Genomic DNA, 13,220 nt, shown 5'->3' with positions numbered 1-13,220 from the left:
CCCTCCCCCCACCTCTCGCCTCCCCCTCACAGGTGAACATGATCGTGCTCAACAAGGACCTGGGCATCCCCAAGCCCTTCGGGCCGCAGGTGGAGGAGCAGTGCTGCCTGGAGGCGCATGTGCGGGGGCTGCTGGAGCCCCTGGGCCTGAGCTGCACCTTCCTGGACGACATCTCCGCCTACCACAAGTACCTGGGGGAGGTGCACTGCGGCACCAACGTGCGCCGGAAGCCCTTCGCCTTCAAGTGGTGGCACATGGAGCCCTGACCTGCAGGCCTCAGCCCCCGCCCCCCATGCCCAGGCCCCTCGCGCCCCTCTGAGCCTGCCCCTGCCTGACAGGGAGGCTGGACAGGCCCCTGGAGACCTTCGGGAAGGAGGGAGGGGTTAGGGCCTCTGTGCCTCAGCCTCCCTTAGAAGACCTCAGCGCCCCGAAGCCACCCCATGAGCCTCACTCTGTCCTTCCCAAAGATATCTGGGCCTTTGGCCAGTGGGTGGCCAGCCCTGCCGGGAAAAACAAAACCCAGCAAAAAACCATGGGCCCAAACCACCCCCCAAAGACCCTCAGGCTCTTGTCCAAAACTGAAAGAAGGGGAGGAAAAGCAGGGTTTAGGGTGGCCAGTTCTCCTGGCCATGCCCCAAAGTCCTGGGAATAACGCGGGAGAGAGACCCTCAGCTCCTGCCCCCTGTTGCTCCTTTCTAGCCTCTCCTGGACCCCCGGGCTTTCTCGCTGCGGTGTGGACACCAGTCACCAGCCCCACTGAGGGGCCCATAATTTAGTGGCTTAGAACCTTCCCTGGAAACAGATTTTGCCAGCACCCTCTCCCTTTTTGAGGGGCCTCTGTGCCCCATCTTTCTCATGGACACAGAGTCTCCCAGAGGCTTCGGGGTTTCTTCCAGACCAGCCTCCTTACCACCTCGGCCTTGAGTGTGGAAGGGGAGCGCAGGGCCAGCCAGGTCCACCTCCTTCCTGCTTCCCGACAGCAGCCAGTCCCTCCTCTCGTCACCTCCACTTCCTCCCAGTTCCTGATGCCATCTGCAGGCAGCTACCCCAGGGCTGCTCCTCACCAGTCCAGCCCCGACCTTCCCCCAGGACATAGACACCCTCACATCAGGCCACACCGCTGAGGACACTGTCCTGGCCTCCAGCCGGTGCTGGACCAGCCACTGACCACCGAGACGGACTAGTTATCCCACTCACCAATGCCTCTCTGATTTGGACATAACCAGAAAATTCCCTGGTCCCAACTTGAAAAGTCTCAGTTTCAACCAACAAAAGTTCCTTTAGGGCTAACTGGTGTCAAGTGAATCTTAATTCCACTTTTTAAAAGTACTCACTTATAGCCAGTGAAAGGGAACAGAATTTTCTTCTTAGATTACTTCATTTATTCAGTCAACAAACGTTTGTTGTCTGCCTACTCGGTGCCAGTTACAATGTTGGTTCTGAGGATACTGTGGCTAGCAGCAAGTGGGCCAGATCCTTGTCTGATAGCACTGGTCAGTTCCTGGCACATAAGGCCCACGTTTCAATGGCCAGCATTTGTACCTTCCGGCCAAAGAATTTCTGTTCTTCAGAAACGCCAGGCCTCTCTTCAGGACTAGCACAAGGCACAGAGCTCCCAGCTATGTATCTCAGTGTCTTGCTGTCTCAGTGAATGGGGTTGGGGGTCTTCTCTAAACAGGCCTGCTCCCTGCCGCTGGGCCAGAGCCACCCAGACCCTAGAACCTTCTGAAACTGTTGTCCTTTTGTGGGGACAATGGCCCACGCCTTTAGGGGCCAAAGCCCCCACTCTCCAGCCCCTGAGCTGGAGACGCCAAGTGCCTATTTTGAGGGTGTTTATCTGGAGACTTAGAATCTGTCCAGCATGTTCGGTTACTTAATGTGAGTTTGGGGACTTTCTCTCACTGTTTGCTAATCTCCCTTAAGGGACACGAGCGTGCGCCATGGGGAAGCCTGTGTGTTTGTGGATTTCCCGAAGGCTCTCCCTTTCATCGATATCCCTGTCATCTGGTGTTTATGGAGCCCCAGAACCCAGACACCTGTCCCTCCTTGTTGCCCAGTGTGAGCAGCCTCAGAGTGAATATCACCTCGCCCCCACGGATGCATCACTCTTCACCGTCCCCCACTTTCTATAAATGTAGGCCCAGATCACACTTCCATGTTGCAAAACTCAGCCAAGTTCCTATTTCGAGCTTCATTTAGAAATAGTGTATGCAAGAGGACAGGGGTGTTGGGAGGATGGCAAGAAGCGGGGCACAGTTTCAGCTTGCTGGACAGAGGCCATGGTGGAGCTTGAAAGATGTTCAGGGGAAACCTGAATTAAACAGCAATAAAATAACAGTCAAGTGGCTGTGGTTGTGATGCTTGTTGCTGCTCTTAATGCTGCCTGGAGCACTGCAGACCCTCTCCTGGCCTGCAGATCCCGTCTTTCTGGGTACAGGACCAGGCCTCTCAAAAGGGTATCTTAAGGCTTGCAGTCCTCCACCCTCACCAGCGGGGCGCGGCACGGCCACCACGCAAGGTCAAGACCAATACCCATGACAAAATCTGAGTATGCTTTCTGGTACAATGCCCAAGAAGCAGGCCCTGAGGTGAGCATTTGCAAACAGGAGATTTGTTAAGAAAACACCTCGAGGAGGGCCCTCCCTGGTAGCACAACGGATCAAAGCACAGCACCACAAACTAGCCGCAGCCGCTTCAGCACAAGTTCGATCCCCGGCCAGGGAACTGACCTGCATGGCCCAGCAGACCTCTCCTGTCTCCCCACTGCTCCCCTCAGCAGTGTACTTCATCCATCTGCCTGTTCTGCTCCCCACTCCGTCTCTGGGGAATCCTCTCACCCCTGCAGCTCTGGCCTGTACCCCAGTTCTATATGCACAAATCAATAAATAAATCCTTTAAAAAAAGAAAAAGCATGCACTAGACATTGGCCCCTGCCCTGGTGTGCAGCGCCTGCAACCTCTAGAACCCTGCATCTCCAGTAGGGCTCCCCCAGATTCCTCACCCAGGTGCCGTTGTTATTGGGGACTTAGGATAGTGCAAGGTGCCAAATGAGGCCCGCGGAATCCCTTCCCAGCTGACACCCCGGGACATGCCCAGGCAGCTGAGTGTCAGCCGCTGCTGTGAGAAATGTGTTCTTTCACCATGCTCCCCCACCCTTCACTCCTCCCAGCCACCACCCCACCCTCCCACCCCCAGCCCCCCAGTGGGCTCCGCCCCCCAGTGGGTACAGGGCCAGGGCTCTCAAAAGGGTATCTTAAGGCTTGCAGTCCTCCACCCTCAACAGGGGGGCACGGCACGGCCGCCCCCCAAGGTCAAGACCAATACCCACGACAAAATCTGAGTATGCACTAGACATTGGCCCCTGCCCTGGTGTGCAGCACCTGCACCCTCTAGAACCCTGCATCTCCAGGAGGGCTCACCCAGATTCCTCACCAAGGTGCCGTTGTTACTGGGGACTTAGGATAGTGCAAGGCGCCAAATGAGGCCAGCAGAGGTCTGACCTCTGGCCAGTCTCAAAGTCACTGCCAGGTTCAGGCCAGTGCTGCCTTTGCCTCCGCCCCTCACATCCCACCTGATGCTTTTGAGAAGACCCCAAGGTGGCTCTTTAAGAACCTTCTCTGCAAACCTAAACCAAAGCAAACCCTAGAAATCTGACCACAGAACTGAGGCTACCGCAGAACTGGGGGGGGGAGCCGGGCGGGGAGCCAAGGAGGGAGGAGCCCAGTGGACAATGGTGGAGGCTTATGATGGGGGGGGCTCCCCGCTGGTGGTGGGCGTGGTGTGGTCACAGACATCTGAAGAGGGCTGAACCTGTACCCCCAAAGGAGTCCCCTGTCGTAAACTAATGTTGCCTCAATTTTTAAAAAGAGAATATGTTTACCAAGAACCTTCTCTGGCCAGCACTCTAGCGCCTGTTTACAAGTTCCAAGGCTACTGAAGCTTTGAAGAGAAACATTCTGTCATCAAAGGCTTGTATTGTTTTCCTCCTGCTGGTGATTCCTGCCACACAGTCAGAGCTCAGCAAATAGGTTTTGAATGAAGTATCTGTTTTGTTTTGTTTTTTTTCCAGGTGGGAGGTTTTATTATGTTTTACAACCATGAAGAGACAGGAAGGTGGCCATGAGGGCAAACATTTCAGAGGCAGGAGTCGACCGCCCTGCACCCACCCCGCCCTGGCAGCCTCCTTCCCTTCCACACACCCCTTGTGCGGGATGGTTCTGGGGTCCTTCCTTTTGCAAAGTCAAGACAGTCAGATGCAGACACTTAAGGTATCGGGAACATCATCAGCAGAATGGGAGCGGGTTAACTTTGAGAAAAGACTGATGAGAAACTCGCCAGAGAAGCCAATCTTGGCTGCTGAGATGGGAGGTCGGAAGCACCTGCGACTGACGGCCGTCCTCCTAACAACGGAGTCATACGGGGCCCTTGGGGACCCTCCAGAGGCAGGCTGGGCGCACTGTCAGCCATGGGACGCTCTGCTTTCTTCATGGCGGTCAGGCCCGGAGGCTCACGTAGGGCTTGTGACAGGCTGTGTTGGCCAGAGGAGGGTAGTGTTGTCGGTAGCAAACGTAGGCGAAGATGAGACCATGACTCCACAGGCACTGGGAACAGAGATAGGGGCCCAGGTCCACGCTTGGTAGTTACCATGTCTAAACCGGGGCACTGTGCCACGCCCAGCCAGGCTGAAGGGCATGAAATGGCACTTTGAGAAGCAGAAGAGAAAAGAAAATCAAAAGGGTCACAGAGACGATTTCATGACTCAGCCTGGTGTCCTACATCACCCGTCCAATTTTCAGACTCACGAGTGCCACTTTGCAGACAAGGAAACCAAGGCTCAGAGGAAGCCAAGTTCAAGGTCACTGACAAATGAAAAGCTCAGGTTTTTTCCTTTCTCCAGGTAGGGAAAAGCCAGTTCTTTGTTACACCGTCTGTCTCTCTGGTGTGTGCTTTTCCTCCTCACACAGCACGCCTGGCCCCCAAATGTGTGGCGGCTTTTCCCCACACCCAGAGATTCTCTGCGAGCCCAGTGCCACTTCATCCGACCCTGTCTACCTGGGGGTGCTGCCGGTCCCAGGGGTTAAGGGCTCAGTCCCACAGACTGTGTCACGGCCCCCACGCATGTTCACACACACTCCAGATGCAGAAACATTGTTGAGAAATGATCCTAGATTGGTGAAGCTAAAGATTGGAGTCAGGCTGGAAATACTGGGGTTTGAGCAATGGGAACCCCCGCCCAGAATGAGGCTTCTGCGGTCACATGGCCAAGCCTATATTTCAGAAAGAAGGTGATAAGATATATTTCTTTATTGCTGTTAAGCTCATAGGAAACTTTTTTTTAAAGATTTATTTACTTATGCATACAGGAACTGTGGTGCAGGCCAGAGGTGCAGGGGCGGCGAGAGGATTCACCAGAGGCAGAGTGGGGAGCAGAGCAGGCAAATGGATCGAAATCCACTGCTGAGGAGAGCAGCGGGCAAGACAAGAGGTCTGCTGTGCCCTGTGGGTCACCTCCCTGGGCGGGGATCGAACTCAGGCTGCAGTGGCTGCTGATAGCTTCACAGTGCTGCGCTTAAATCCATTGCACCACTAGGGAGGGCCCAGGAAAACATTTTTTTTTTCCTTCAGTCTGCCACTGGAAACAAGGGAATAACTGATTCTAGTCCACAAGATACAGGAGCCAGACTGGCCTGAAGAGCTAAGCTTCAGGTCTGCTGCTTAATCACATCACATACCAAGTTTGCTCCAGGAAACCATTTTTAAGAAACTAAAGAGTGATCATGGTACATTGCTACCTTTAAATACTTTGCAGCACTTAAAGACATATCTATGAGCACCAGCATGGACAGTTCCAAAACAGAGCATTTGGTGTTGGTTTTGAAAAAAAAGAAAGAAAGAAACAACCAGCAAAGCCATGGATTTTCATGGGTATATATGGGCAAAGGATAAGCTATGGAAGAAATCCAGTGAAGCTGACAACAGTTATCACTGCTGGGAAAGAAGTGTGACTGAAGGGATTTAAATTTTATCTATGGTACTTAAAATTTGTACATAGTGAGAATTTACTTACATATGCATTTTTAATCATTTTTTTAAAAACTGCCTGAACCCTCTGGCTTCCCATCCTGATTAGCATAATCTCTCCCCCAAATAAACCACAGCTCTCTGTGACCTCACTTCTTGCCCCAAATGGGCATGCCAACCCCAGTTTAAGATTAATAGCTCACTCCTTACAAATTCAAGCAGCCTCCTCCCCACAGAAGGGCTTTATGACTACTTTCGCCCCTGTGAGCAACCGAACACTAATCACAGAGAGGTCACACAGTAAGTGGCAGATGTAACAGGATCTGAGGTCCCTACCGCCCTGCCAGCCTACACACTGAACACCTCCACCTTCCTAACTTTCTGGAAGGTCCACTTGCTTTCATCACTGGGCCATCCTCTGACTTGGTTTGTTTCCAGCGAGCTCATCTCCAGCCACTACAAATGAAGATTCACCACCATCCCCATTTTACAATTATTTACACGTCTCTGTCTCTGAGAGAAAGGGGCTCAAATTCAGATTTAGCTGTGCAGGGGATTTTATCCTGTGCCGTACACTGTATTTACACACTACACACACACATACACACCTAGACGACCAAATTAACCACTGACTTGAGAGGATGTTGGTGAGGTGGCAGGCAGGTGGGAGTCAGAGGTTAGCAGAGTGAGTTCTAGGTGCACGTACGTGCACGTACGTGCATATGTGTGTGCTGAGATCCAACAAGGTCCCAAAATTCCCAGCATCTGAGCTGCCTCTAGCCATGAGATACAGACACAGCCCCATCTGGAGAGGGGATGACTTGGGACTTTTTGCTCCCAGAGTTCCGTAGCTCATGATATTGGAGAACCTGTAGCATGTGGTTGTCCCAATCACACCAGGAGAATATTTTGAGAAGCCTGATTATATGGTGGGGTTGCAGGAAAGTGGGTTTAGCTCAGCCCTTAGGGACAGCACGTCTGCAGGGCAGCGAGGTACTCTGGGGCAGGTCTGTGGGGAGCGTGCGCCCTCTGCAGGTAGATCAGAGTAGCTGCTGTCACCCCAGGCCAGGAGCCCTGAGTTGGGGTTCACAGACAACTCCCTAACTCAAGACCCTAAGGGAGATGCTGTGTGACCCAAGGTGGGTGGCTCAACCTCTCTGAGACTCAGTTTCCTCAACTATAAATAAAGGACAAAAATGTCTACTTCGTGACGTTTTTGTAATGATTAGAGAAAGAAAACTTACCCAAAGTGCTGTGCATGGGGTCTGGTACACAGGAAACCCCTGAACGTGGCAACTGCCAGCAGTAGCAGCTCTGTCCTCACCATCCACTGCTCCTTGGCCAACAGTAAAGACGAGCACCCAGGGAGCCAGCACGGGGCAGCTTCTCAAGAGCGAGGACAGGCCAGGTTGGAGCAGGGCCGGAGGAGAGCTGGGCCAGCATGACGGATAGCATTTTGACTTTCCAGCTATGCTACTCCAATTCTGGGAGACTGTCTACACCTCTTCTTCTCCCTACAGCCCTGAGGCACTGCCTCAGAGTGCCTTATTACTCTGCTCTTTCAAAGGTGAATACCCTAGGCAGAGAGCTGGGACGCGTCTGGAAGTGCCCAGATGTTTGCAAATCTCACAGAGGTAGCAGATCTGCTTGCAGGCCTTCTGCAGCTGGAGGGCAGGAAGGCAAGGCGTACTCCGTCTCCCCTGTGAGGGTGACCTACTTTCCCCGTACACCCATCCTCTCGCCATCCCCGCCTCCCACCCAAAGTCCCAGGGATGGAGCAGTTGGTAGCCTGGGCTGTGACCACCATGATTCCCTCCCTCCTCCCTCCTGTGCCCACCTCAGTCCTCCTTCCTCTCTGGTGTCTGAAAAAAGCATCCATTGCTGTGAGGTTGCCTCAACGCTCTTTAATGCACTAGGGAAATAAACTGGGGTGAACACCACTAAGAGATGAGAGAGCATTCATGGAAATAGACAGGAAGAGTAAGCTGTGTGCTTCACCAGGACAAAGAAGAACCAGGGTGATTGTCCCACTTCCCCTTACTGTCTCCGTTCCCTAGTTTGGGGGTGTTTTTTTTTTAAGATTTATTTATGCATATAAAACTGGGGACAGGCCAGAGGTGCAGGGGCAGTGAGAAGAATCACCAGAGACAGAGTGGGAAGCAGAACAGTGAAATGCACTGCTGAGCAGAGCGGCAGGGAGACAGGAGAGGACTGTTAAGCCATGTGGGTCATTCCCTGGCCAGGGATCGAACTCACGCTGAAGAGGTGCTGTGCTTTAACCTGTTGCGCCACCAGGGAGGGCCCTCAGTTCCCTAGTTTTTACCTGTGAATTGTCTCTAATGAAAATGTTGCTTTTTTCATCACAGATTTTTTTGTTTTAATTTTTTTAAGTGTTGCACTAAAATGTGATTTATCTTAATTGCCAAGATTTTTGGCCCTCTTAATTTCCATGCACTCCCCCTGTCCTAGCCCTGGTCCTGAGATTAAAGCTGCCTGAGCTCCCACTGGGCTCCCCCTCTCTTCAATACCTGACTCCCACCTTTCCTCATCCCCCATTTTTATTTATCCCTCTATTCAGCCAATCAGCTTGCCCACACCCCTACTCTGCATAGTTCCCAGGCCAGGTACTCTGAAAACAAAGATGAATTTGTGCATTTATTAATTATGGGTCATCCACCTGCTGTGGACTGGTCACGAGGCTCTGAGGACACAACCATGACCAGGACAGAGTTCTTGGTGTTAAGAGATTCAGATAATAAATAACTTCATAGAGAACTAAAAACACACTGGCAGGCAGCTATACAGTCTGTAAAGAAATCAAGTAACTGGGCCCGGCCCTCAGCTGTCCACTGCCTACGGAGATGCACATTTAAGAGGGTAATGCTTAAAGAAAGTGTTATAAGCTTTGAAGGCAGGTAACAGACATTGTTTTGATAGTCAAGGGATGATCAGGAACTAGCCTTGTGGGAGAGAAGGAAAGACACTCCGGAGTCAAGGCATAGAGGTGAAGAACAGGGAGGAGACCAGAGCAGGTTTAATCACTGCAAGACATGAGACTGAAGTGGAGTGGGGAGCCAGTCCTGGAGGTCTAAGGGGCTCCTACAGGGAGTTAATGGCTGGTTGGATATGGTGGGGCAGAGTCACGGGCCAGGGTAGATTTCTGGCTCGGAGACTGGGCAGATGCCAGTGAGGGAGCTGTAAATGCCTCAGGTCAGATGTACCAGGGAAGGCTACATTTTTGAACCCATCAGGACACCCAGAGAGCTGTGCTCTGGAGACAGCTGGACCAAGAGACGGGATCAGCCAGACAGTGGAAAGGTCCATTTGTCGAAGGCAAATCAAATCCTGAATTTTGGATGAGAAGTCCTGTGAGTCCATCACAAGGATCAATTGGGTTAGGTAGAGTTTTCTCAAGGTAAGTAAATCCCCAGGCAATAAAATCACCTACTATTTCCCCCTAAACTAGCTCTTCCTAGCTCTCTAGCTTGGGGGAAGCCAGGCACAAGACTCTGACACACAGTTGATTGTCCAAATGTGTCCAGACACAGTTAACTGACACAACACAATGGTTTTTTGTTGAATTTTTAATTCTGGATTTTACTTCCAAGACTTGGGGAAGAAACAGCTCTTATACCAAGCTTTCTACCCAAGCATGCTCCACTCACTCATCATCCAAAGACTAAGGCTATTCACATACAGCCTTATGTGTTATTTTGACACATTTGTAAGTGATAAGATTCAGAATAAACAAAAAAGATCTAGCAGACAGTCACAGTGAAAAGCAATAGTTCACTCTCTACATCAGTGGAAACAAACTAAAGCACCTTGGAGCTTATCACGAGGACACCTTGGGAAAATATGGCAGAGCCATGAGACTCTCTAAGTCCTTCTGCAGCTGTTCTGGAATCCTAAAGTTCAGGGCGGAGGTACAGTCACCCAGGAATTTGTTCGTCCGTAACTCTGAGCTCTCAAATCCCCATGAAGCCCAGGAATGATGTGACTGCAGGGCACGTTGACCCACTGGCACCAGGAGCCCTTCCATAAATCAAGGTCTCACTTCTTTGGGCCTCGGCCTGCTTTTCCCAAGGTGACCTGGGCAAAGTTAAAGGGTAGTTACTTCTCTCAGAGTGCCATCTGCCTTTGAATGAAAGAGCCTTAAAAATGCCAAAAGGGGGCCCTCCCTGGTGGCACAGTGAGTTAAAGCACAGCACTTGCAAGTTAGCCACAGCCACCTCCTTGTGAGTTCAATCCCTGGCAGCCCCGGAGGCGATCAACATGGTACAGCAGACCTCTCCTGTCTCCCTGCTGCTCCCCTCAGCAGTGTACTTCGTGGATCTGCCTGTTCTGCTCCCCACTCATTCTGGTGAATCCTCTCACCGACTCTCACCTCTGGCTTGTACTCCAGTTTTGTATGCATAAATAAATAAATCTTAAAAGAGAGAGAGAGAGATGATGATGATGAATCATAACATTTGGCACATTGTAGGTGCTGGAGAATTGTTTCTGACCCTAAAGGGCTAACTAAGCCCGGGACTGGTATCCTTTCTCTCCCCGACTTCAAAGCACAGTTAATAGTAATTGTGGGGGCCACAGTGCCTCTGAGTAAAGGCAGAGGGAGGGAGCAGTAACCGCAGGGCGCGCTCCCTGGAGCATCCCAGCCCCCGGCTCGCAGCAGCGTCCCATACACGTCTTGAGTGGGTGAAGGACGAATGACACCTTCGCCTTTCGCTCGGAAATCCACACTGTCCTCCCACCAACCCTTCCGATTTGCCGGGCACCGAGGGATTTCCAGCTACACGGGGCTCTCGATCCTGAAACCTGGACAGTTGGGGGAAACCTCCTCAAGTTCGACAGAAATTCTGACTTCAAAAGTCGCCGAGACAGTCACTAAGATTAAAGTGACAAGACAACTTTTCAGGAAAGAGGGGGTTTAAATCAGTCCAGGGTTCAGAACGACGCTCCGCCCCTTCGCGCGCTCTCCACGCCCCCCCGCTCAGACTCCGCCCCCTTCCCCTGGGAAGGTCACCTTAGAAAAGCGGGAAGCCCACTGGGCGTGCGCGCGGCTCCTGCACACGCTCCCATTGGCTCTCTCGCCTTCTGCCCTCCCACTTGGGAAACCGGAAGCCGCTCCCACTCGGTGGCTCCTTCGCGGCTAGCGGGTCCTCTGTGAGCGCTGACTCGGAGCCGCGGTGCCCGACGGGACACCAGCGGAAAGCGACCTCGGAGCTTAGGGGTGGGGCTCAACGTCAGAAGTCAAGATGGCGGCGGTGGTCGGAGTCTCCTTGAGGCGCCGGTTTCCGGCTACGACACTTAGCGGAGCCTGCCTGCAGGTGAGCTCCGGGGCCGAAGTGGGGAGAGAGCAGGCATGGAAGTCGCGGAGACGGCCTGGAGCTGAGGGGGCCTCGGCGGAGCCGAGGGAGCCAGGGAAGACGTCAGGGCCGGAGGACCCGCGGCCCCCGGCTCAGTGCTCGGGCTTGGGGCTGCAGTCTACCTGTCAGTTACCCTGCGCATCGCGGCGGCTGTGTGGGTCAAAGCGAAGGCGATTTTTAGACATAAGAAGCGGTTCAGAGAGGAGACTTGAATTGCCCAAGGTCACATGGCGAGCGAGTGACTGATGGAAGCAGAATTCGAACCCAGAGATTTAGACCCCCTGACTTTCTGCCAGCAAACCGTCGCCTCCGTAGAAAAGACAGACCTGCCGGCAGTGTAAGGGTTCGGGACCTGGAAAGCGAGGTCACCCCTCCGGGGTGCAAGGTTGAGGACTCAGGACCGGGCCAGGATTAGTAAGGAAATAGCGGGTAAATTGCTGGGGACAGGGCAGGAGAAGGGATGGACGGAGGGAAATCCCCTGCACCCCTGGAAGGATCCGGACCTCCCCCTGGTTAGGAGGGCTGCGGGAAAGGCTGCGTTTCTTAAATCAGATCTCAGATAAATCCTCGCCCTTCTCTCTGGAGGTTGTAATACCGACCACGCAGAGCCGGAGCTTGGTCCCAAAGGTCGGGGTGACACTGCCCTTGTATCTGTATTACTCCGTGCGCAGAGATACACCCCCACGCCCCTCGTGTTGTCAGGGAAACCTCACATTTCTGCTGTGGCTTCTAAATGGGAAGATTTACAAAGGGAAGGGAAGGTGTCGTTGTTTACATAAGGGACTGAGGATTTCAAAACCTAGTCAGGTATTTTTTCCTCTGGACACCCGTCACAACCCTTGTAAAAAATGAGCAAACAGGAATTCTGACCTTTTTTTTTTTTTTTGAGATTTGGAAACAGGCCTGAGGTTCTGCTTGCTCAAAATAGCACAGCCAAGAAATGGTAGATCCAAGATCCAGGTTTGTTAACAGGCTCTGTGGAAAAATTCCTAGCACAGGTCTGGGCGTGTGGTAGGTGTACAAGAGATGTTCCTCTTCCCTTTCTGCACCTTCCCTGGCCACATAACAGCCCACAGGGCCTGTCCGCTCCTCCTAGCTCTTTTCAGCATGCTGTTAATGCCATTTTAGAGTCTTTCCGAAAAGGGGGTGTGGGGAAGAGGACTGCTCTCCCGAGCCTTAAGCATCAAATGGGTGATTGCTTTGTCTCCTAGCTCCTTTTATAGTTGCTGGGCAAGTAGTTAGGTTGTGAGAGCCTCACCAGTAAGAGTGGATCCTAAAGATCAGGGCATTCGTCCAAGAGTGAATTCTAGAGAAAACTCATTTTCTCTCTAAGCCAGTGTTAATGTAATTCCAGGCAAGGCCTTTGCAGGGCCTCCTGAGAAAGAAAAACAGAAGCAGCCTCTCCTGTCCTTGCAGGAATCTGTGTCCGTACCCTCAAAAGACTCCAGTGAGCTTGCTGTCTCACTGTAGAGTTTCTAGAACTCTAGGACATGACAGGCTTTTCTCCTGCACTCCTTTCGTGCCAAGGGTCTGGACCACAGATCTGCCTGCTAACTGTCATGTGTCGCCTGTTCGTTGCCTTCATGCGCACTCTGGACTGTGGACCCCCTTAGGGCAGGGACCTCCTCCTCTCCATGAGGTATCACTGTGCCCACCACTGCCAGGCTGAGGGTTCCTGCAGAGTAGTTAAGACATGATAACGAGAAAGACATGGAATGTTGCCAGCATTGAAAGCAGCGACTGTGTGCACAGCTTATTGAAGCTTATGCTTCCAGTTAACCTTTTTTTTTATAACAGTTTATTTTTACATCATCTTGTACATTTTTTTTT

At 52.3% G+C, this 13,220-nt stretch overlaps 2 protein-coding genes across 2 annotated transcripts in view; both read left to right on the top strand.

Annotated features, from left to right (window-relative positions):
• PADI2 (peptidyl arginine deiminase, type II) overlaps positions 1–2,678 on the top strand; it is a 39,860-nt gene extending 37,182 nt beyond the window's left edge. The window contains exon 15 of the mRNA XM_004679354.2: positions 33–2,678. Coding sequence (XP_004679411.1) covers positions 33–266 — 234 coding nt within the window. The 3' untranslated portion in view covers positions 267–2,678. The remainder of the gene's footprint in view (positions 1–32) is intronic.
• Positions 2,679–11,228: 8,550 nt separating this feature from the next.
• The window catches only part of SDHB (succinate dehydrogenase complex, subunit B, iron sulfur (Ip)), a 15,398-nt gene continuing 13,406 nt past the window's right edge, over positions 11,229–13,220 (top strand). The window contains exon 1 of the mRNA XM_012722086.1: positions 11,229–11,351. Coding sequence (XP_012577540.1) covers positions 11,280–11,351 — 72 coding nt within the window. The 5' untranslated portion in view covers positions 11,229–11,279. The remainder of the gene's footprint in view (positions 11,352–13,220) is intronic.

Source organism: Condylura cristata, unplaced genomic scaffold (assembly GCF_000260355.1).
Source record: "Condylura cristata isolate star-nosed mole 26May11 unplaced genomic scaffold, ConCri1.0 scaffold00008, whole genome shotgun sequence".
NCBI classification, from domain to species: domain Eukaryota; kingdom Metazoa; phylum Chordata; class Mammalia; order Eulipotyphla; family Talpidae; genus Condylura; species Condylura cristata.
The sequence above is the reverse complement of the archived record's forward strand: the minus strand, read 5'-3'. Positions and strand labels throughout refer to the sequence as shown.